Below are 24,200 nucleotides of genomic sequence, written 5' to 3' on the forward strand. Positions count from 1 at the left end.
TCAATACTCTTCTCCAGCACCACAGCTCAAAGGCATCAATTCTCCTTCTCTCCTCCTTGGTCATTGTCCAACTCACCGATGCATAACAAGTGATTGCAAAGACCATGGCCTGTAAAGTAATTTTAGATATAGCTCCCAAATGCACTTTTCTTAATAACTTTTAATGCTAAAAATAAAATTTCATGGCACTACAATCATTCATGTTCTTTCTTAGGATATACCCTGGAAGATGCGTCGTTTTGCTAAACTGGATATGTCCGCGAGACTCGAGTTGCAGTCAGCTCTGGATGCAGAGATAAGAGCCAAGCAGGCCATTCAGGAAGAACTGAATAAAGTTACAGCAGCAAACATCATCACAGAGTGGTAAGATGACATATTTCAGTCCTGCCAGACTAATTTCCACATTAGTCACAAAGCATCTGCTGGGAAAGTATAGCTTTAATTTTCTGCCTATCTCTTAGACATAATGACCTAAATTAGAGATAATGCAGAGTCCTAAAAATTGGAAAATGAGGAGGTACTTTCAGCTCTTGTCTCTCATGATGGCGCAGCTTTGTCTTTCTTGGGCTTCTTCATAAAATAGAATTACCAGGGTTAATTAATAGACCATTGTTTCCTTTTCACCATATTGTTTTAATTGCTATCAGTTTTTACTCCATTAAATAAAAAATTCTTTAATGTTAAAAAATACGGTACTTATAGATAAATACCATGTTTTTGTAAAAATATATAATGCAGTAATATGAAAATTATAGCTTCTGCTATAGAAGTTTTATCATTAAGATTCAATTGATGTATTTCATACTGATATAATATATTTCATTACAGTTATTATTATTCTTTCTCTTTTACAAATTTTATACATGTATCCTAGAATTTGTGTTTAGCTAAAGAATATATTCCTTACATTTTTATCGCAATAATGAAATGACAATCATAGTTGTGTTAGTTACAAATGTGGTTTTACTAAGTAAGGGGTATAGAGGAATAATACAAACAAAGTTCAAGTTACAAATTAAACTCTAGATAGAAAAATTCACTTGCTGCTGGAAATACCAAATATCCCAAAAGCATTGAATTTATAAGAAAAATAAACAGTCCCATTAGTTAGATTTTTAATAGAATCCTTAGTCTTTAATGGATCAAATGAGAGACCAGATTCATGACAACTCTGTTGATTTATAAACTTTTTATTTAAAATAATCCAGAGATAAAATAAACATTATTTTCTTAGCCTTTGCATATTCTTAATTCTGTTGGATCATACTTAGCAAGTTGCAGTGCTAATCCAAACGCACCATGTCTGGAGGTTCAAGTCCACCAGTGGCTCCACATGAGGAAGATGGTCCTCCAAAGCCTCACAGAACCGACAGAGGGTTGCTATGAGTTCGAATCAACGCAATGGCAATGAGCTTGAGTTTTGAATGAAATTGAAAGGGCTGAATCGTATGGAAAATGATGAAATAACTTGTTTACTTTTTCATGATTCCTTATGAAAGACCTCTTATTAGAATTCTAAAATTAACTTTTTCATTTATAGAAGCTTTTAAATGTAATGATACAGTTCAGAAATCAGCAAACTTTTTTCTGTAACAGGACAAATAGTAAACACCTTAGACTTTGAGAGCATGTTACTCTATCATGCTACTCAACTTTGCTGTCTTGTGAGAGCACCCATAGATGATCCATAAATAATTTAGCATGACTGGTTCCAGTAAAACTTTATTTAAATGAATAGACTGGATTTTTCCTTCCTTAGTTTGTATTTTAAGAGGCCTGATGATTCAGTAGTTAAGCATTTTTTGTTGTTATGTGCTGTCAAGTCGAGATTCATAGTGATCCTGTGTACAACAGCTCTGAATCCTTCTCTATCCTGGACCAGTCTCACTGCCTTTGACACACCTATCCCTATTACCCCAATTCATCTTACCGAGGGTCTTCCTCTATTGCACTGTCCCTCCATACTCCTAAGCATGATGTCCTTCTCTAAGGTCACTCCTGTCACCATGCCCAAAGTATATGAAATGGAGTCTCAAAAAGCAGTTACCTGCCACCTAAAACGTTGGCAGGTGAAACCCACCTGCAGAAAGATGTCACAGTGTGCTTCAGTAAAGTTTGCCCTGGGGAAACCCTGCAGGGCAGGTCTGTTCCATCTTGTAAGGGCTCTGTGAGTTGGAATCCAATTGTCAGCAGTGGGTTCAAGTTTTTTTGAGGTGGGGGAGGGGTGTGCAGGTACATGTGAATTTGTTTATCTTGACATTTAAGTCAAGTAAGTCCAATTACATGCAAGATTATTCAGTAACTAACAATGAAAAGTAATTCCTCTTTTTTTATCCCTTCTTTTAAGTAAATTAAAAGATTCTGAGAAGAAGAACTTGGAACTACTAGCAGAAATTGAACAGCTGATAAAGGACACGGAAGAGCTTAGATCTGAAAAGGGTATGGGAACATGTGTTTGCATCAGCCAGAACTTGCTGTTCCACTATTAGTGCATTTTATATGTAAAAATTAACTTATATATAAAATGTGTGAATCTCCCAGAAGACGGGAGAATAGTTCACATATGAAATGCTGGCACCCATTTTTCGGTGTATGTATGTATGTACATGTACACACACATTTACTAGATCACTCTGAATCAGTCTTTTATTTCATATTCATTCTTTTAAGATTTTTTTTTTGTTACATAAAAAGTCATAGTGCCATAAATTTGGTTTATATTGGGGTTTTAATACTTTTGGGGCTATTTTATGAATAATACTTTTGTGATTGAAAAGGAAGCATCATTATGCATTTTATTCTTGATATTGTCATATGATGTAATCATCTTGACAATGACAACATGTGTTAACATTGAGAATTCATCAGAATGCTTAAATAACTAGATGTTAGCACTTCTCACATTGCTGCAGTGTGCACCATCGTCAAGGTAATGTACTCCCAGAGTGGTTGAGGAAATAATGAAGGAAATAGTTTAAGATAGTGCGATTCAATATTAAAAGTTTAATTCAATAACAAGGAATTATTTTGTCAATTTGAAATCTCCTTCCATGTCTGATTTATTTATCCTGTAGAAATTCCTACAATTTATTATTCTTGAAAACATGACTTCAGCATTTTTCTTGAATGTAAAAACTCTTGATTGATAGATTGTTGTAGTATATGAAGTTCTTAAAATTTTTCCCATAAAATGTGTGAAGATTTAATATAAAGGTGTTCAGGACGTCGTTTTTAATGAAAAGATCTTATAGGAAGTTATTAAAAAGTCGTTTTTCCAACGAAGGACTGAATACCCAGCCATGTGGCACATGGTAACGTAAAGGTGGCAGAGTCTTTGCAACGGCTGTTAGAATTGTGGGGGGTCGATGGGGACTGGGCAGGGCTAATGTGGAAAAGCTATGAACATAGCTGTTCAGTGTTTCTTGATTAAGTTTTAAAGGAAAGTAGGAGTTCAGAGTAGAGGCAGAAGTCACACTTGATAACATGACAACCACATTGAGTGATATTTGCGCAGATTTCAAGAGAGACATATTACTGAGAGGAGAAAGGGATGTGTAAGATGGGGCATTCTGTGGTCCTGGAAACAATCTGAGTAGGAAACAGACCAATGCAGGGTACAGACTAAGACATCAGTTTTAGAATAGATGTAAACTTTGGGAGAAATAGTATATCAGAGTGTTTAAGAAAGCATATTAACCAATAACCTTGTATTTCTATTTTAAACATGTCAAATGACAGACTTTTACTACCTGTTATGACAATGTATGATTCTAGTTAAAACATCATAAGGACAAAGAAGTCTTTTTCTCTTTTTCTGTACTTTGTTTGCTATTCTATCCCCAGAACCTCAAACAGTTTCTACCATGTAAAAAATGCTGCTTAAGCGGAATGAGTTTGTGAACATGAAGCCTTACCTAGTATCAAAGACACTACAGTTCTTAGTTGTCATTTAGTCAGTTCACACTGATGGTGGCCCTGTGGGTGCAGAACCAAGAGAAAAGAAGATGCTTAGCATTCCTTAAACCGAAAGAAGTGGCAGTGGGGGTGGATAGTCAAGCCTCAAGTTGTAATACAGAAGGACTCTGTGAACAAAATACTGAATGATGCAGAAGAGGGAGGGAAGAATACACTGGGTCACTGGGCCCAAAAAGATTGCTTGACTCTAAACTATTTCAGGAAAGACCATATAATCAAGGACCAGTGTTCATTTATTGAAACAATAGTTGAGTGCTGCTTCCATCCCTGCCTGCCCCCACACTTGTCTTTTATGCAGTAGTGGTATAAAAAGGGGAGAGGGATATCATACACTCTAGAAGGAGTGTCATAAATCTGTAATACCAGGTAAAGGTAGAAAAATAAAAGCAAAAAAGAGTAGATGATGGAAAGGTGAAGAGGAGTCTTAACAAATGGCCATTAAAGGTCTTTCTAAGGAAGTGTCTTTGAGCCAAGACCAGAAAAAACAAATTGAGGGGGGCAAAAATACAGGGGAGGGAGAACTCACCTGCACTGACTAGAACAGAACATTTGAGCTCCGGATACAGCTGCTCCTCGAAGTCACAGTACAGAATGGGTGAAGTCAGTAAGGGCTTTGAACCATGGTCTGCCTCTTCTTTTAATGATCACTCTGAATGCTGCATGGAAATTTTATTGTAAGAAACCTCAAGAAATAGGCTGAAGAGTAATCTTGGCACCAAAAACGTTAGTGGCTTAGACTGGGATGATAGTGAAATTGTGTTATGTGTTGGTTGTTGCTAGGTGCCATCTAGTTGACTTCAGCTTACCTTGTGAACAGATCTGAGCCGTGCCCTGTCTTGTGCCATTCTCATCATCTCTGATATACATGAGCCCATTGTTGCAGTGACTGTGTTAATCCATATCATTGAGGGTCTCCCTCTCTTTCACTGACCCTCCATCTTTCCAAGAATGATGTCTTTTTCCAAAGACTGGCTTCTAACAGTGTGTCCAAAGTGCATGAGACGAAGTTTCTCCATCCTTGCCTCTACTTCGCCAAGATGTACTCGTTCTTTTGGAAGTGCATGAGGTATTCAGAATGTCTTTGAAAATCAGCACTCACAGGATGCTGTCCTCAATGTTGGAAAGGAAAGAAAAGTCAGGAGTTAAATCTTAGATTTGTGGCCTGAGGGAAGAAGAGCAAGATTTCTCTTTTACACTTAGGTTTGCAAAGGACACGTAAATAAATGCTGTAGGGGAAAGATTACTGGAGGAGTAAATTCCTTGAATAGGCCGGCAGGAGGTTGAGACCCAGGGCTAGTGTCAAGTAGGCACAGACAGTTCGCTGTCCCCATTAACTGAAGGCAGCATTTTATTCATTCAAATAAAATAAAAGCATGTATTTGCAAGACACTGTTTTCAGATCTTGTATGGCAAAAATAGGTTTGCACTATTGAACTATTAACTGAAAGATTGATTAGTAGTATGAACTTACCCATTGACACTCCCATAATAAAAATCACAGATCTCAGTTCTAATCTGTAACATATGGGGTTACCATCAGTCAGAATCAACAGGAGTTTAGTGTCAAGTATTGGAGATTAAGCAGTGAACAAAATATAACAAAAAAGCTGTAAACTTGGGGTGCTTTGATTCTGAAGTGAATAGGGGTAGATGCAGACAAACTGCTAAATTTGGGAATGGGAAAATGAGATAGTTCCTTCTGCTAGCCCACTTTCTCAGGAAAGGTCTGAGAAGGCGGAAGGGGACTTGAAAGGAGTTAGTGAGAGGTGTATGAAATAGCACCTGGGAGAGGGGTGCGTCAATGAACCAGATGCAACAGTCAGAGCTGTGGGTCAGCTAGAGTTTGTCATCATTCCAGTGACAATGCCTAACTAGTTCTCTTGCTTGTTGTGATGGTGTTGTTAGGTGCCATTTAGTTCTCTGATATTTCAAAAATGAGCCAGAGAAAGACCTTTCTGGGAGCACTTGGTTAAGCCAAGAAAACTATACTCCAGATAGAGTTGCCATAATACAGCTTCTGAAAAAAGTAAAAATATGCAAAAATTAAAAATCAGAAAGAATCACTGGTGGTAAGGGAATAAGTCCAAGCTGCACTGAAGGCATTGGCCAAAAAAAGAACAAGGTCACAGGAATGGATAGGATATCAAGGGAGCTATTTCAGCCAAGGGAGCTATTTCAGCAAACAGATGCCATCCAGGACACATGCACTTGTCTATACCAAAAAATTAGGAAGACTGATACCTAACCAACCAACTGGAAGAGAGCTATATTTGTGCCCATTTCCAAAGAAAGTAATCCAACAGAATGTGGAGATTATGAAAAATACTGCTAATATCACACACAAGTAAAATCTTGCTGTAGATAATTCTTAAAACAGGTGGATGAGTCCAGTAACAGAGAACTGGCAGAATTTCAAGCTGAGCTGAGATGAGGCTGTAAAATGAGTGATATCATTGCAGATGTCATATCTTGCCTGAAAGCAGAGACTATCAGAAAGGTACTTACTTATATTTTATTGACTCTGCAAAAACTGTGTGGATCCCAATAAAGTATGAATAACATTGGAAAGGATGGCAGTTTCAGAGCACTTAATTTGTTCAAGAACCTGTCCTTAGACCAACAAAAGGGCCTTTCAGCAGAACATGGGGGCACTGCTTCGTTAGAATCAGAAAGATGTGTGTTAAAATTATATCCTTTCATTGCATTGTTGTTGTGTACCATATAGTCGGAACCGACCCATAGCTGACCCTCTGGCAGGTTTTTAGAGGCAGTTAATAGCATGGGAGGAGATTGCTTGTCCTTCTTCTGCCAAGTGGCTGGTGGCCTTGAACTGTGTACCTTCAGGATTGCAGCACAGCTTCTTGCCAGTAGGCCACCAGCACTCCTCCTTTCATCATACTTTTCCATATATATGCTGAGCAAATAGCATGAGAAGTTGAATGATGTAAAGAAGAGTGCCACATCAGGTTTTGAGAAAGACTCATCAACAACCTCTCTTATGCGTATGATGAAACCTTGCTTGCTGAAAGTGACGAGGACTTGACACTGATAATCTGAATAGAGCCTTCACTGTGCCTAATACTTCAACAAAAAGAAAGCAAAACCCATCAACAAATAGATAGGAAAAACTGTGGTATATCCATACAGTGGAATATTACACAGCACTGAAAAACAGTGAACTCATAAAACACTACACAACGTGGGTGAGACTGGAAGACATTATGCTGAGTTAAATATCTCAGTCACAAAAGGACAAATACTGCATGACACCACTGCCATAAGATAGGACTGATATGGAGTGTTGGGTTGAGAATATTAAAAGAGTGGTTAGAAAATGAACACAATTGGAAGAGATAAGAAGAAAAACTGTCAGAGAGGAATGTATGATTGGACATTATATGCATGACAACAATCTGGAATGAGAGGTGCATTGCAATTTGGACTAGCAGAGGGAGAGGGAGGGAAACGTGCAACAATGAATGAATGAATGAAAACCCTAATTCTCTGTAAACTTCCATTAAAATGACACTAAAGAGAAAAAAAGAAAATATGATCTTGTTTCTCTGTTAAATCAGGCAAATAATACAAATACTATTTCGTCCTAGCCTAGAAGTTTATCTGCTGGATGGATCTAACAAATATTTAGCATAATTTGATAGATTGGCTTTCCCTCTACTGTACCCATGGGTTACTTGGTGGTGTAGATGGTTCAGCACCTAACTATTTACCAAGCTTTAGGGTTACCTCAGAAGAGAAGCCTGGTTCTCTACTTCGGAAGTATCACAGCCTTAAAAGCCTGCAGAATGCAGTTTTACCTGGTAACTCACCTGCCTTCCACAACTCAGAGTCAACCTGGCAGCATTTTTTGAAAAATATTGTACCCAGTACATGTTATGGGATAAATTACTCCTCTTTTAAAAAAACAAAATATTTCTGGGGTTTTTTTAATTATAAAATTTTTAATTTTAATTGTAATTTTAATGAAAGTTTACAGAAAAGTGAGATTTTCATTCATTCATTGTTGCACATTTTACCCCCTCTCCCTCCTTTCCCCCTCCTCCAGTTAACTTTTTTTTTTTTTCAAATATTCCCCCCAGTTCTCTTTGCAATGTACCTCTTATTCTGGGCTACTGTTGTACATATAATGTCTAATCATATATTCCTTTTAAACAGTTCTTCCCTTCATTTATTCCAGTGTAATTTTCATTACCAATCCATGGAAAATGACTGTTTGTAATTCAGTAAATCACCTTTGAAGCAAAGCCATGTTCTCCAACAAAATGAATTGCCACCAGTGCTTTGGTACTTTGATTAAAATATGATTATGAAAACGTAAAAAAAAAAAAGAAAGAAAGAAAGCAAAAGTCCTCCCAACTGGAACAATAAGCAATATCATGATAAAAGGAGAAGAGAGTGAAATGGTCAAGGACTTCATTTTATTTCAATCTACAGTCAACACCTGAGGAAGCATCCGTGGAGAAAATCGGAAGGCTTCTGTTACATTGGGGCAAATGTGAGCCACAGTCCTAAAGAGCAAGGTTGCCCATTGGAATGAGATGCGCCTGGCCCAAGACAGTATATTCAGTTGCTTTCTATGCATGTGAAGGTTGGACAGTGATACGGGAAACCAAGGAATTGGCCTCTTTGAATTTTGACGGTGTGTGTTGGCGAAGAGTATTGACTGTGACATGGATTTCAAAAGAATAAACAAGTCTGTCTCTGAAGAAATGCAGCCAGGGTGCTCCTTAGAAGCAAGGATGGTGAAACTTCATCTCATATCCTTTAGGCATGTTGTCAGGAGGATCTAGTCCTAAGAATACGTCATGCTGGGGAAGGAGAGTCAGAAGGAGAAGATGACCGTCAGCAAGCTGGGTTGACACAGTGACTGCAGCAGTGGACTTAAGCGTTCTGGAGATTGTGAGGATGCTGCAGGAGAAGGCATGGTTCTGAGCTGTTGTTCACATGCTTCTGTGAGTCAGGTCAGCCAGGTGGCACAGCATATGGAAAAGGAACGCAGCGGGGGAAATAGTTAAATGTGTGACTGCAGCTGAAAGACTAGAGCTTTGAGCCCACGCAGAGGAACCTTGGGAGAGAGGACTGGCCTTCTGCTTCTGAAATGTCATCACCTTGAATACCGCGGTACCAGCAGGAGTCAGAATCAGCTAGAGATAGCTAACAGCAACAATGTCTAAGAAAAGGAGCCAGGACACTCCTGTGAATCAGTAATCAAGCAGTCATTCCGAGGACTTGATCAAATTTAACTATGAAGTGACATCTCAGTAAGCACCTGTGTATGTTCATTTTTTAAATATAAACTTCGTAATATTATCACGGAAATACAGTAATTTGTGAACAGCTTTTCATAGACTCAGACAGGAAAGGTTATCCATGAAAAATTGTTTTTATTGTTCTGGTTGTTTAAAAAAGTTGCTGCTGTTTTCTAGGTATAGAGCACCAAGACTCACAGAATTCTTTCTTGGCATTTTTGAATACGCCTACCGATGCCCGGGATCAATTTGAAGTAAGTACTAGACTTTTAAAATATTCTCTGTAGTCAATATAAAATTCATTTTGTAATTTAAAATTTATTTTCCATAAAACCTTTATCGCAGCTTTTTTGAGAGGACTTAGAATATTGCATAAAGAAAAAAGAGTCTGTTCTGCTTTTTTATATAAACTGTAACACATGTATTTTATAAATATCTAAGAAAGTTTAATGTTGGAGTTGTTTTTAAATTGAAAAGCAACTTTATGTCCTTCTGTAAGAAACAAGAACAGAAAACTTTTTCTTTGAATGTAAGTTTACAGAGCACACTGGTATTCCATTCAGCTGCTCTGCAGATTTAGTTTTGGGACATTGATTACAATTCCCAACCTGTATCACCACTCATCACCACATCTCTGAGATTCTGGTTGCCATTCATTCCTCCCATGCACATCCCACATTACTTCTTTTTCCCCAAAGCAAATGCAAAAAACAAGTTAAAAAAGCAAAGTGCAAGTAGGGCCTATTTTATTTGCTTATTTGTTTTTAAGTTTGTTAAGAAATGAGAGTTTTGGTAAATATTATGTAGCTCTGATGGAACTTTTCTAATAATTGTGATTATAAATGACTTTCCTTTTTTAATATTTAAATTCCTTGCTGGGGAAAAAAATCAGTTTTGTGATACCTGATATATTTTTGCCTCAGAAAATTCAGATGGTTATATTCAGCAAGTAACAATCTGTATGTCCATGTGCACAGCATTGTATTGTGTGCAGGGATACAGCAGTTGGCCAAGGAGACAAAGTTCTTTCCTCAACAAGCTTATTGCCTTCTGGTGGGGAAAAATTAGAACCAGAGTTTCTGTTTCTATTTTTCCTAATTATTTTTAGTTATTGCATTCTAAAGTGCTTGCATTTCAATTGATTGCTTCGTGATTTGCCATAAGCTTCATCTTAGCAAATTTTAAGTAAAATATGTGAATTTTTATTACATCGCTTTGAAAAAAGAGAAAAAGTCACTTTGCAAAGTAATTACTGAATTTCTAAGTTTCATGAGAAACAAAGAACAATGATTGTTTTTCTCGCTTAGTTGAATTAATGTCACTTGCCTTTCAGTTGTTTTACAGTTTTTATCATTTGTTCTTATTAAATATTTCATCCATCTTTTCTATTTTTATTGCTGTATTCTTTAAATAGGATTCCTTTTCTTCTTCTTCATCCTCACTGATTGATTTTTTGGATGACGTAAGTCTTTGATTTTCAAACCAATCCATCCTTCACGTAAGATCAGTGAATTGATTTGAAGAATTTCCCAGTAATGCAGTCAGTTTTTAAAATATCACACTTCAAAATTTTTTTCTGTGGGCCAAAATATACTTATTCTTTAAGTATAATGGTGTTTATCATTAAACAAAATAAAATTAAAAAGATACCCTTTGAAAAATGTTTTGGTCATCAGAGAATCTCGGTACTTCTAGTCTTTATAACATTTCTGTAACTGCTTATTTGATTTTTGTCACCCCATTTATGAATGATTGCTCGTTTTAATTTTTTATGATGATTTCTATTTTGGCTCCCCCCCTTGTTTTCAGCATTTTATAATTCATCATTTATATGTTGCTTAAAATTATTCCTTTGGTGGTATAATCAGGAAAAGTGATATTATTAACTTCTTTTATATGTTTTATCATTATAAAATAACAAAGATCAGTTTTAATGCTGACAGTATTTTCTCTTCTATGATAAAACCTTATTTTAACTAATGGATGCACATATGCACCGTATATGCTATAAATTGACTGCATTATAATTTTCTCTTTCAAATTAGTCCTGAAAATTTAATAATTTAGAAGTTCCTATAAAATTTATATCATGCATTCATTTTACAGAACTCCCTGGCATATACATTATCTTATTCCACATTAAACGACACAGTAGTCCTTGTTTTAAAGCATTTTATTAGCCTGTTTACTATTCAGTCTTCCCAGAAATGGGAAAATAAAATGTGTTCAAATATATTTGAACTCTTTTTAAAACTAAAAGTCTTTAAGTGTTTTTCCTGTATATTGCTAAATGTAATATTATATTCAGAGAGCAATTTTCCGCTACAGGACTTTCTTTATTTAGAATGTTTATTATTATTATTAATATTATTATTATTATTACTATTACTAAAAATGGTTTGCTATGCATTTATTACATATTGTGCCTGCACATTTCCATTCTAAATCAAAACTATTTTCCTACTCTGGAGGTAAAAATTATTCTGGTTGATTTTACAGTATATTAAAAAATAGAACTTTATATACAATGGTATTATTATATGCTATAATCCACTGTTCAGCATACTAAACAGTCAAAATGGTATTTCCATACAATATTGCTCATCTTAAAAAAATTAGAAAGGCATTTGAATTAATTCTTTTCATGATTCTTCCCATTAAAAAAAAAAAGTCCTTTCTAATGGATTTTTTTTCTCTAATCCACTTTCCTCCCATACCAGTTTTTAGTAATGCTCAGTAAAAAGGAGAAAGTTTACGTTTCCAAAGGCTGCCCAAATCTTTGAGTCAGTCCCCTTTTTGTAAAAGATGTGCTGTTCTCTCATCTACTTCCTAGTCTCCCTTCTTCTAATTCATTGGTAAAGCGCGTGAGCTAGTTCAAATCCTGCCTCTACCACTTTTCTAGGTGTATGATTGAGGCAAATCATTTTACCTATATATGCTCAATTTATTTTTCAGAGAAACAGAAATGATGACATTTTTGGTCTCATAAGGCTATTTGAGAGTTGAGAGAAATGACATGAAATGTCACTGATGATGGCTATTTCTTACTCATCATGGCTGCCTCTCCTCCCTCTGTGTATTATTCTCTTGTTTTCCCCCTTATGGATTCCATTTCATGTCAGCATTTTCTCAGCTCTTCACTTCTTGATCCTCCCTCCCCTCCCCACTACCAGTGTGAATTCACTGTGTACTTTTCTCTGGAATTGTCAATTCACATTACCATGTCGGGGGAAAGCTCTCACTTTCCACTGGATGGCACAAACCTCTTCTTTCTCTTCATAGTCCACAGCCATGGCCATCCACCCCACAAAGTCATGTCAGAATCACACTTGAAGAATATTTAATCTCTGGCATCTTTGTATTCAGCATCGAGGTTGTGTAGTTTAAAACTCACATTCTGTAGCATCCTTTCTACTAGACATTTCTCGTTTATCGTTTATGAATCAAATTCACCATTTATCAGGCAAATCTAGATTATTCTTACATACCAGACCAGTTAGTGTGTGTGAGTACATAGAGTAAGATGACTGTAGTACGTGGGCCCTAATACTTAACTAACCCGTAATAAGGATCCATCTGTTCATTGATTGACCATGGTGTTTTCTGCCTCATTGCTACCAAAAGGAAGATTATGTTGAAGGTTAGCATTTTGTATGGCTGGAAGCTGTAGGAATAAGAGACTTAGAACAATATTAAGCAGAGGAATGTTTTCTTTGCTCATCACCTTGTCCTCTGTCCTCAGGAGCCCAGGATCCTCTGGCTGCCCTCTGACTGTTGAGAGGTTTTCCATCAGTGCCTCCTCTCCACTGAAATTACCATCTGATTTCCCCCTTACCTCTCCCACATAGGCCTATTAAAACTGTAATTGCTTTATTTAAAACAATATTGTACATTTTACCCTTTTTTTTTCTTTCAAAATGCAATTGAATCTTGGGATTTGGGGCCAAAATGGGAGATGTTTGGAGAAGAATGTTTTCTTTTCCAGTTGCATTGCTCAGACAAGTTCTGCTGCATCTAAAAGTGGCCATGTCAGGAAGGAAGGTGTATGTCTAGTACCACCCCCCTGGCTCCATGGCAAGAAGATAGCCAGTGAAGGAGGAAACATTCTGCTTCCAAAACTCAGGAACACGTGGGCATTTGGACTTTGTTATCTAGATGTAGAATATATGTAGACTTTCAAAGGAGAAAGGAGCCTTAGAAATTATATAGCCCAGTAGTTTTAGCCATGATTTGTCACAAACCTTGATAAAGTGCTCTTCCATTAATAAGAGTGACTAAGGTTCTTACTCTTGGAGAAGATAGGAAAGTGGTGGTATGTGGCAATATTCAGAACAGAAGAAAAGGGAGGGAAAGAGGAAAAGGCATTAATTGATCTCCTCTATAGCATTAAGAAAGAAGTTCAATTCACCCTTTTCTATTAAAATATATAAAATAGATGTCTGGTTTCTAAGTAAAGTGTTAATTGCACTGATAATTTCAAATCAGTAGTAGCTTTGAATAGTCCTAACTTAGAAAATAGGGTCTTCATATTGAGATAATTTAAATTTTTTTTTTCTTTTTGCTCTTTTGCTGTATTCTTAGTGTAGTGGTAATGTGTTGACCTTGAGCCATTCATGCCCTTTTTCGTGGTTTTAGCACACTTTCTACTCCAGTCAACATGTGAAACTGGAGCTCTGGTGTCCCCGTGGTGTGCTCTGGTGTCCCGGTGGAGTGCTCTGGTTTCCCCGTGGTGTGCTTTGGGGTCCCGGTGGAGTGCTCTGGGGTCCCGGTGGTGTGCTCTGGTGTCCCGTGGTGTGCTCTGGGGTCCCGGTGGTGTGCTCTGGGGTCCCGGTGGTGTGCTCTGGTGTCCCGTGGTGTGCTCTGGTGTCCCCGTGATGTGCTCTGGTGTCCCGGTGGAGTGCTCTGGTGTCCCTGTGGTGTGCTCTGGGGTCCCGGTGGTGTGCTCTGGGGTCCCGGTGGTGTGCTCTGGGGTCCCGGTGGTGTGCTCTGGGATCCCGGTGCTGTGCTCTGGGGTCCCCGTGGAGTGCTCTGGTGTCCCCGTGGTGTGCTCTGGTGTCCCGGTGGAGTGCTCTGGTGTCCCGGTGGAGTGCTCTGGTGTCCCTGTGGTGTGCTCTGGTGTCCCCATGGTGTGCTCTGGGGTCCCGGTGCTGTGCTGTGGTGTCCCCGTGGTGTGCTCTTGTGTCCCCGTGGTGTGCTCTGGTGTCCCGGTAGAGTACTCTGGGGTCCCAGTGGTGTGCTCTGGGGTCCCGATGGTGTGCTCTGGGATCCTGGTGGTGTGCTCTGGGGTCCCCATGGTGTGCTCTGGGGTCCCCATGGTGTGCTCTGGGGTCCCCATGGTGTGCTCTGGTGTATGACATCCTACTTACACTAACTCCACCAGCAGCTCCACAAGAGTGGAATGAGTAGTCTCCTCCCATGTGATTTACTTCCTCTGAAAACCCTGTGGAGGGTCAACTATAAGTCCGTTCTGACTTGATGACAATGAGTATACTGAGTAGTAAGTTCTGGCCAATAAAGTTAAAAAAAAACAAAACAGAAAAACCAACACCACCAACCCTGGTCAGAATTAACCAAAAAAAGAATAAAGTTGTCTATGTTAAATTTTTCTTATTTTTACATGTATTATGTACCATCAATGTCAGAGTTAACTCAAAGCAGACTCTCCACCCTGTTGTCAGAGGCGGTAAATCACACAAGAGGAGACTGCCTATCTTTTTCCTGAGGAGCAGCTCATGGATTCGAACCCACAGCCTTTGAGTTGGCAGCACAGCTCCTTATTCAAGCTCCTAGTGTGGTGGTGGTGGTGGTGGTGGTGGTGGTATGTGCCGTCAAATCACTTGTGACTCATAGCAACCTTATGTACAACAGCTCTGAACCCTGCTCTATCCTGAACCAACCTTATTGTCTCTGACACACCCATCCTTACTACCCAAGTCACTGTGTCAATCCATCTCATTAAGGGTCTTTTTCTCTTACACTGTCCCTTTACCCTCCCAAGCATGATTTCCCTCTCCAAGGACCCATCCTACCTTGCAACATGTCCAAAATATGTCAGACGGAACTTTAGAATCCTTGCCTCCAAGAAGCAGCCTGGTCTAACCCTCTCCAAAACAAACTTGTTTCTTCCCCTAGCAGTCCATGGTATATTCAGTGTTCTTCTTCAGCACCACAGCTCAAAGGCATCGATGATAAGTCTATTGTCCTTTGTGGTCCAGATTTCTGATTCATAGAGCAGCTTCTAGTGTAGTAGTATGCTATTCACAAAGTTTTAAAAAAGCTAGATCAGATGTAGACTTCAATCTCAAAGTGCTTATTTTATTAATGTGATTGTTTTCTTATGTATCATTGAGTCGGAACAGACTCTTGCTGACCTTTTAGCAGGTTTTCATAGGCAGTAAATTGCACAGAAGGAGACTGCACAGAGCAACTGGTTGATTAGAACCATCTGCCTTTGGGGTGGCAGAACAGTTCTCTACCACTAAGCCATCAGAGCTCCCTAGTTTTCTAATTAATTAAAAAATAAATATATATTCATGGACTATTCATCAACTTTGATGAAGTTGGAAGGTAGTCAATGCCTCAAGAAATGTTGGTAGGTGCAGTCGAGTCAGAAATGACTCATAGCGACCCTGTGAACGAAAGACCTGAACACTTGGGTGACTTTCACTTCTCCACGTTCATAGAGTTTCCGGAGGCAAACTATTTTGGAAGTGGATGCCACTCCTGCTTCCAAGCTTGTTTTAATCGTGGAGCTCCACCAAACACTGTCCACCATGGGTAACCATTATCACATTTGATACATTAGTGTCACAGTGTTCAGCATCACAGCATTGGCTGCTCCAGACGACTTCCTTTTATTGAGAGTTTTTTGGGGGTTGGTTGCTTTTTTTAATTTTAATTGAGAGTTTAGTGAAAGTTTTTAGAGAACTTGGTTTTCCATTCATTCATTGTTGCACATTTTCCTCCCTGCCCACTCCCATAGTTTGCTTTTCTCTTTGAAAAAAAAATTCCTTCATTGTGTTTTCATATCCAGGTTTTATGCTGAGTATAATAGCACTATTTCTAGACTTTTAAAGATCTGATAATATGTTAGAGAAGATAGAAACAGATTTCTCCTGCCACGTGAGAAGTACAGTAATGTAGCTTGAATATTACAGCGGCGCAAAGGAGAGCAACCTGACTCCAACAGGAGGGCCCGGAAAGGCCTTCAGAACCAAGTAGCACTGGACGGGATTACCCCCCTGAGCTTGACCAAGCCATGAAACCCAGGTGAATGTTCTGGTGTGTTCCACATGCACAGAACATGGTTCGTCAGGAGTTGGGTAGAGACAGAGGAATATTTCAGTTAATTTTCTGAAAGCAGAAAGGATGACACAAGAGTGGATGAAAAATTAGTTTGAAGACATAGACCAGGGTCAGAATCAAGATAACTTTGTATTCCTTTTGTGGGACTTAGATTTGATTGGGCCTTTGTGTCCAATCACAACCGTTCCTGAAAGGTTTACTGAAGGGCTAATGATAAATTTCATTTTGGCAAAGAAAAATGGAGCTTCCTATTATAATAAAGTAATTATAACCTGGTTTGAATTTAGAGCTTTTATTCATAGTAAGGGAAGTTTGGGATAAGAAACCAACTCTTGTTTGAAAATCTATGAGCCTTCTAATCCTGACACTCTAAACTGTTAATGGCAATGTTAAGTCACCTTCATCTGTTACAGCTTCTTGTAGAATGAATAGTTTTTTCTTTCTTATAGAAAAAGTAGTAGAGTTGTTGTAAAAAGAAAACTGATATTATTTGAGGAAGTTTCTCGTCCTTGGAGTGTTCACTTTCTCTTAACCATTCGTAAATGTTGCAGAACCATTTTATAAATGCCCTTCTGTAGCTTTCCATAAAAACGTTCTGGCCTCTTGTCCTTATCAGTGTATGAGCTCCTTAAATGTCAAAAATATGCCCTCTTTAACTTGCATCAAATACAGCAAATTTCATAATAGGATTTATTTTGTATTTGAGAAACTCTAATGTTTACAGTCGTGAGCTCTGGTGGCTTAGTGTGTAAAGAATTGTGCTGCCAACCCCAAGGTTTAAATCCACCAGCTGCTTCAAAGGAAAAAGGTGGCCCATCTCTTCGCAAGCCATTTCCAGCTTTTGAAAAACCATTGCTGGGAAGAGCTGTGAGTCTGACTCAACCAGTAATGATGTCTGCATAAAGTTTCAAAGCTTGAAAAATGTTTTCAGAGAGTTGTTACTTTTTCCTAATTCATTCTTTAATGTCATAAAAATGTAGGTCCTCCTTTTGACCAGGTATGGTCAGGATGGATAATATTATTGAAGTAACTTTTTTGGTTTTGGTTCCTTATCAATAATTCCGAAGCCATAATTTAGCTCTTCATATTTAAGACACTTACTCCTTAAAAAGAGTGAGGATTTGGTAGGTATTTAACTGAGCAAAATGAGCTCATAAAATATCACCAGTAAATATTTTAGCAAGTGCCAGCAAGTCCTGAGCCATCTAGGATATGTTATTCTCTGGTATTTTTCATTTTATCACCGCAAGCCTTTCTAGAAAGTTGTCCACGATTTTTCTATGACACATTATCCTGTGAATCACCATGCATGGTCCCAGGAAAACTGTACTGTCAACTTCAGACCCATTATGGGCAGTTGTTCCGTTTGTTATTCACTATCCTGTCCTCCACTTTTCCTTGAAAACAAGTGTACATTCAACCTGTCCAAAAAAAAAAATGGCTTTGTTTGTTTCTATATACTGTACAAACACAGAAGTGGCTAAGTAGAGCGTTGCATGTGTGACTACTTGTAACATGCAGTGTTTTCCTCTCTCTGTTGAAGCTCTCTTCGTCCTGTACTCCAGCTAGCAAAGGCAGACGTGTAAGATCACTGCACTTGCTGTCCCCTCACCCTCCCGCCACCTCCTTCCCTTTGCCTGTGGTCACAGAACACGCTGGGTTTTGTGCTGTGTGATGACATTTATTGCATGTCTTGTGCTGCTGCTCCTGCTATCACTGCTCTGCTATTGTAGATTATTTTTCAGCTGTTTGGGGGAGCTTGGGTTTTGTGAGGGTTGTTTTTTTTTTTTGTTTTGTTTTGTTTTTGGTTCTCAAAGCTTTAGGACATAAATCACTATGACCAATCAAACTAATAAAATGGTATCTTCTCCATTTTGATGGAAGGAAGAAATAATAATGCCTGCTTCTTTTTTTAGTGTGTTGCTAAGCCGAAAGGCCACACTTGTTTGGTCATTGGAATTCCCCAGCAGCTGCACAGGAGAAAGCCAGGCAGTTTCTTCCTGTGCCGTTTATAGCCTCGGTCAGACCTGTGGAGGGTCAGCCACGTGTCTGTCCTGACGTGACAGCAATGACTCTTACTAACTCTTTAAATAAGCTTATAATTAAGAGAGAAGGGTTTTTTCCTCCTTTCCTAATTAAATGTATTATAGATCGCCGTATCCCAGTTGCCTTGTAGATTTCCACAGGTTTCCGGACCGTATCTATTAAGATAAGGAAATAATCTTTGAGGGATATAATAACTGTTAATGAGCTTCCTACCCTTTATTCTATATGGTATGAATCAGCCTCCTATAGGAATGTGTGTGTATGTGTGTAAGTGTAAAGAGAGGTGGGAACTCTGGAGTCCTAACATGTAAGGAGTTGCACTACCAACCCCAAGGTTGGCGGTTCAAATGTACCAGCTGCTAAGAGATAGAAGACACGTGATCTCCTCTGGTGCAGTTTACAGCCTCTGAAAACCCACTGAAGAGTCTGCTTTGAGTTGGTTCTAACTCCACAGCAATGGGTGGGTCAATGGTATAGCTCTAACCCTCTACTGAATTCTGCACATTATGCAAGAGACTGCCCATCTTTCTCCCACAGAGCTGCTGCTGGATGGACCACGAGAGTTGTGGCCTGTAGGAGCTCTGGTGACAAACACACAGCTAATCTAAGGCCATGCAGCTCGATGGTGCGAATCTCTCAGCAGCTCCACAGGAAGGAGCTCCTCCTGTTAGTATTTACAGCTTCGCAAAACCCAGTGACAGATTGACGAGCTAGAACCGACTTAGCAGTCTGAGTCTCACACATGTGTAGCTCTGGTAGCCCAGTGGTGAGGAATTGTGCTTTACCCAAAGGCACGCAGTTCCAGTATACCAGCTACTCCACGGGAGAAATAGGAGCAGATTCCTGCCATGTGATTCATTGCTTCTGATAACCCACAGGAGGGGCGGCTCTGAGTCAGTCCCGACTTGATGATACATTGCACCACCACCATATATAATATAATGAATGGCTAGAGAGGCTTCCTAATTTTCAGTATTCCCTTAATTAGAAACCCAATAAATAAAAAGTTAGTCACTAAAAAGTGGTAGTGAAGAGCAGTGATTCTCGGGCAAGAATTGGATAGATGCCTTGGTAGAGTAGTGAGGAACCTCCTCGGTCCTTGAAAATACTACGGTATTAACCACAGGACACGATAGTTAGCATTCCTAATAGCAACCTTGAATTTAACAGCCTAACAGGACTTTATGCTCCATGTCAGGTTTTCAGACAAGCCAAGTGGTGATGCTTTCATAAATGTAAAATTCTTTAACTGTCTTAATGTGTACTCCCATTTTTGTTATGATATTAAACTGCATTTTCAGTTTCCTACTATGCTCTTTATGATTAAATAAGCCTAATATAAGAAAACATTTTACTTGTGATATCATTACTATCTGAATACAAACAATATGGGAAGGTTTTATAATTGTCACTAAACACCAACCATGAATCTCGCGTTTCAAGTTGTTCGTTCGGGATTTGAAACAAAGAACCCAACCCACATCAGGTTCACTTTTGTATGCCTTTGGAGAGAACATTTATAAATTCTGTAGATAATTCAAATCAGTGTATTGAAAATAATTTGAGAATTTTTCCTAAAAGAAATCTTTTGCATTCCATTACTATTTTATTGGGAACTAGTAGTATTGCACTAAGGAGTCATTTCAGCTAACCAGACCAGACCACTTGGAGGCCAGGTAGGAGGCCAGTCCTGCCTCCTATCGTCCCCACAGGACAGAGCCGAGCCTCCTCACAGATCTGTGGGCACTGCAGGTCTTCACACTGGCACCCTGTCAAATTATCCCCCCTCGCCTGCAGGATTGGTGGGTTCAGAGACGTGGAGCTCAGGATAGGGCAGAGTTCAGAGCTAATACACAAAGGGTCTCATTGACAACATGTGAATTTTCCCCACATTACTCAATTCACTGGTTTACTTAATGCTTTAGTACTTTTCATAAAGCATTTTTTTAAACTCAGCTTTAAATGTAATGTTAATTCTATTTGTTTAGAATGTTTTAAAGTACTTTGTGAGAAAGTCACTAATTTTTGCCTTGTTTTGCCAGTTAATTTTTCAAGTTCGTTTTAGGAAGGCAGAGGCTTGGCGCTGTGCAGTGGGTACATCAGCTGCCGACAGGGTCAGCGAGCAGCAGGTGTGGAGGCCAGACCTCCATAGTGCAGTCGGGACACCGGGGCTGCAGCAGAGTCTGCCAGCTCTGGCCAACAGAGGCCGCCAGAGGCCGGGACAAGGCCAGCAGGGCCGGGACAGCCAGCAGGGACTAGATGGAGTAGGTCCGTTGGGGGCAGCAGCCTGCAGAAGAGCCTGGGGCTGCTTCAGGAGGCCAAAGGCAGCGTCCTCCATCTCAAGACAGCTGCGGATATTTTAGCTGTGAGGGAAGAATGATTAAGTAAGTAAGTAATTAAAAATGTGACACCACCAGTGTCTTGGGAGGAAGTGACCTGATTGAAAAGAAATAAAAAAATAGCATTGACTAGAAAAGTGGAGGTGCTGGTTGTAATACTGAAGAAGTCAGTGCTAGATTACAGTATCTTAAAGCTGAAATTGAAGATCTGGAGCTGAGAGAAAGAGGACTGATCAAAACTCTGATGACACCCTTAATAATAGATTTTCCTCTGTGACTCATGAAGACACCTGTACGTGCTTCGATGGGGATACACTCTTGGCCATTAAAGCTCCATCGGGGGCACACTTAGAGGTACCTATTCCAGAAATGGGCCAGAATGGACAAAGGAAACACCAGATCAGTCTGGACAGTCACACAGGACCTCTTCACGTACTGCCTGCAAATAGAGTCCAGTTCCTGAGAGCCTGTGGTTTCCCCTCTTCCCCACCTGATGACCACACGCAGCCCTCCTCTTCGCCCTCCACTCCTGTAACACCACAGAAACCCAGCAGACCAACTGAGGATCTGCCTTGAGCAGCGTGTCTCCGGAAGAAGCCAGACTCTCCAGTAGACACCAGCTCTAGGCCTGTCTTCTGGATTTTCATAGAGATGTCATCGATGAATTAATATCTATTGATGTGTTCCCATCTCTTGAGGCTTTCTACCCCAGAAGATGACTACAGCTTTAATTTAGATGTTGATGAAAGAGTCTGTGATGGGTGCAGATACTAAAATTATTAGGTCCATGGAGACTTGGCACTATTATCTGCCTCCACCTGCATAACTTTTTAGGCTACTCAGTAATCCTAACAATTTAAAATAATAAATGTAACTCTTTTTTTTTTTCCAAGGAACGTGAAGTTTTTATTAAATCCACAGAAGTAAAAACCATATTGTGAGGGGACAGGGCCACCAGGGAGTGGGAGCCAGGCCACCAGAAGGCAGGGGAAAGGGAGAGGACAAAGAAGAGCCAGGCCAGGCTGGCCACAGGGGCTGGGGCCATAGCCTCAGAGACCATAAATGTAACTCTTAGTTCCCTGATTCTGAAGCATTACTTCACAAAACTTCATAAAAGCAAAAAGCTAATAACTTCAAGGAGAAAAGTTATAAATGTTTTCCCCTAATCCCTGATAATTTCTAAAATTTTAGCTTTCTCCTCCCCACCCCCCAGTTTTGAATGTTCCTCATTTTCCCTCTTAGGAGAAGAATGGTAGACTTCAGGGCATCCAAAGCAAAATGCTGGCAAGGCACGTTCTGGTTTCACTGCCACAAAGCTGTATTTCTTTATGTCTTTCCAATTCAGTCGATGCTCATTGCCACTTGTAACGTGGAGGATGTAAACTACGACATCATAACTGTTCTGTAAACCGATTTTGTGAAGTGCCTTCTGCTTGAGCACTTTAAATTTACCATGTTTTGTTAATGTCTGACTTTCCACTTTCCTTGATTCCAGGAAAGATCTGTTCACGTAGTTTGTTTTAAATGTGCCAAATAAAAACAAATTTGTATACTGTATTTTTAAAAAATTCATTTTAGTCTATTTTTAAATCTTGGCATTTTTAGTGTTCTGGTAATTTATTAGAATGGTTTACTCTTTAGTGAATAGAATAAACTTGTGCATTGGTCAGCACTTATTTATAGTTAACATTATTAATGTCTTTAAAAATCTCCTGGTAATGTTGAAAGTTGTGGTAAAGAAAATATGTAAGTGCTATCACATTTTTTCTTATTTCTATTGTTAAATTTTTTTAATGATTTAAGTTATCTGGAAAGAAATTAAATACTGGAATCCACTCATGTTATTAGACAGTAACTTCTTACGAAGTCTTCCAAAAGATACAGGCTTTCCCCCTCTTTAGTTTGATTTCCAGAGCATTTTTTTTATTATTATTAAATTTTATTAGTTTTAATGGACATTTACAGAGATTTTGGATTTTCATTCATTCATTGTTGCACTGTTTTCTCCACCCTCATCCCCAGTTCGTTCTTCTTTCCCCCCCATGTCTGTTTTAATTGTCCAATTGCCACAGTGCTTGTCAAAGCCAGTTCTGATTAATCTCCTTTGTCAGTGTGTCCCTTGCCATTCCCTATCACTCCTCCCTGAGAGAGACTTCACCCTGATTCATAAGGAAAAGGGGATGGCGTATTCTCTTAGCTACTTCCTGCTGAAAAGGGGCGCTGTGGATTTCAGGGTGAATGAGGTTTCCAGAGCATTTTTTGTTTTACTTTATTGTGCTTTCAAAAATTTGTTTCTTGTCTTTATAAGAAACATAGACGTTAGCAAAGAAAGTAGAAATTCAATTATATAAACTTCAGTGCTTGGTGCTGTTTTTGTTGTTACTGTGTGCTGTTGCTGATGGATTCGAGCCATGAGCCTTTGGGTTGGCAGTTAGGGTTGGTAGCTCCATACCATTAGGCCACCAGAACTCCCTCTTAAAAATGTGCAGCCTTCGAGACCTGAAGGAGGATTGCTGGGAGTCAGACTTAATAGGAGCGAGTGGGTGGGAGGCGTGCAAGGCTCTCTGTAGCAGCCAGGGATTGTCGCTGACAAAATACCTTAAAGCAATGTACTCGAAGGACACAAGGAAATCTGGACTGTTCACTCAGTTTCTGTCAGCACAGATTCAGGTGGCTCAGAGCAGGCCTGCCTCAGAATTCTAGTCCATCTTCTAGGAAATCACAAGCTCTTTCCTTTCTTGATTTTTAAAGAGCTTTTAAAGGTAATTGGACCAAGGGGTTCAAAGCTACTGGAGTAATTGTCCAGTATTACTCAAAGCATTATCCTTCCTGTGGTTCTGTGCCATTGAGACAAAACATATTCATAGCTGACCTTCCGGCAGGTTTTCATAAGCAGTAAATTGCATGAGAGGGGAACACCCATCTTTCTTCCATGGAGCAGCCAGTGCATTCGAACAGCCTTTGGGTTGGCAATGCAGCTCTTTACTACTAGGCCACCAGGGCTCCCAAATGTGTAGTTAAAAGATGAAATGCACACCTGGCCGTTTAATTTCATAAAATATATTTGTTTACTGAAATTGGCCACACATCACTTGCATGTGCTAGTATGGTATGCATCAATTCAATAGTTCTAGATTATAGGATAATTCAAAGAGGAATTGGTAAAGTGCCATTCGATTGTACAAGGGGCTGCTTGTTACATGTTGGAGCTGACTCGAAGATGCCAAACAACACCCAGGGCCCCTGACGCCTTTGCACTCCTTCCGGT

At 39.3% G+C, this 24,200-nt stretch overlaps 1 protein-coding gene and 1 pseudogene across 4 annotated transcripts in view; both read left to right on the forward strand.

The window, feature by feature from the left end:
• Nucleotides 1–24,200, forward strand: part of CDC42BPA (CDC42 binding protein kinase alpha (DMPK-like)) — a 418,998-nt gene that overhangs the window by 327,327 nt on the left and 67,471 nt on the right. For 3 of the 4 annotated variants that reach the window (XM_006897747.1, XM_006897744.1, XM_006897746.1), the window contains 3 exons: nucleotides 215–363; nucleotides 2,348–2,439; nucleotides 9,420–9,496. In XM_006897747.1, the coding sequence (XP_006897809.1) occupies nucleotides 215–363; nucleotides 2,348–2,439; nucleotides 9,420–9,496 (318 nt within the window). Of the gene's footprint in view, nucleotides 1–214; nucleotides 364–2,347; nucleotides 2,440–9,419; nucleotides 9,497–18,112; nucleotides 18,130–24,200 lie in introns of all 4 variants that reach the window. The other variant, XM_006897745.1, reaches the window with a different exon arrangement.
• Nucleotides 19,206–21,706, forward strand: LOC102858972 (annotated as a pseudogene).

This window comes from Elephantulus edwardii, unplaced genomic scaffold (genome assembly GCF_000299155.1).
Source record: "Elephantulus edwardii isolate Elephantulus edwardi_28Jun2011 unplaced genomic scaffold, EleEdw1.0 scaffold00214, whole genome shotgun sequence".
NCBI classification, from domain to species: Eukaryota; Metazoa; Chordata; class Mammalia; order Macroscelidea; family Macroscelididae; genus Elephantulus; species Elephantulus edwardii.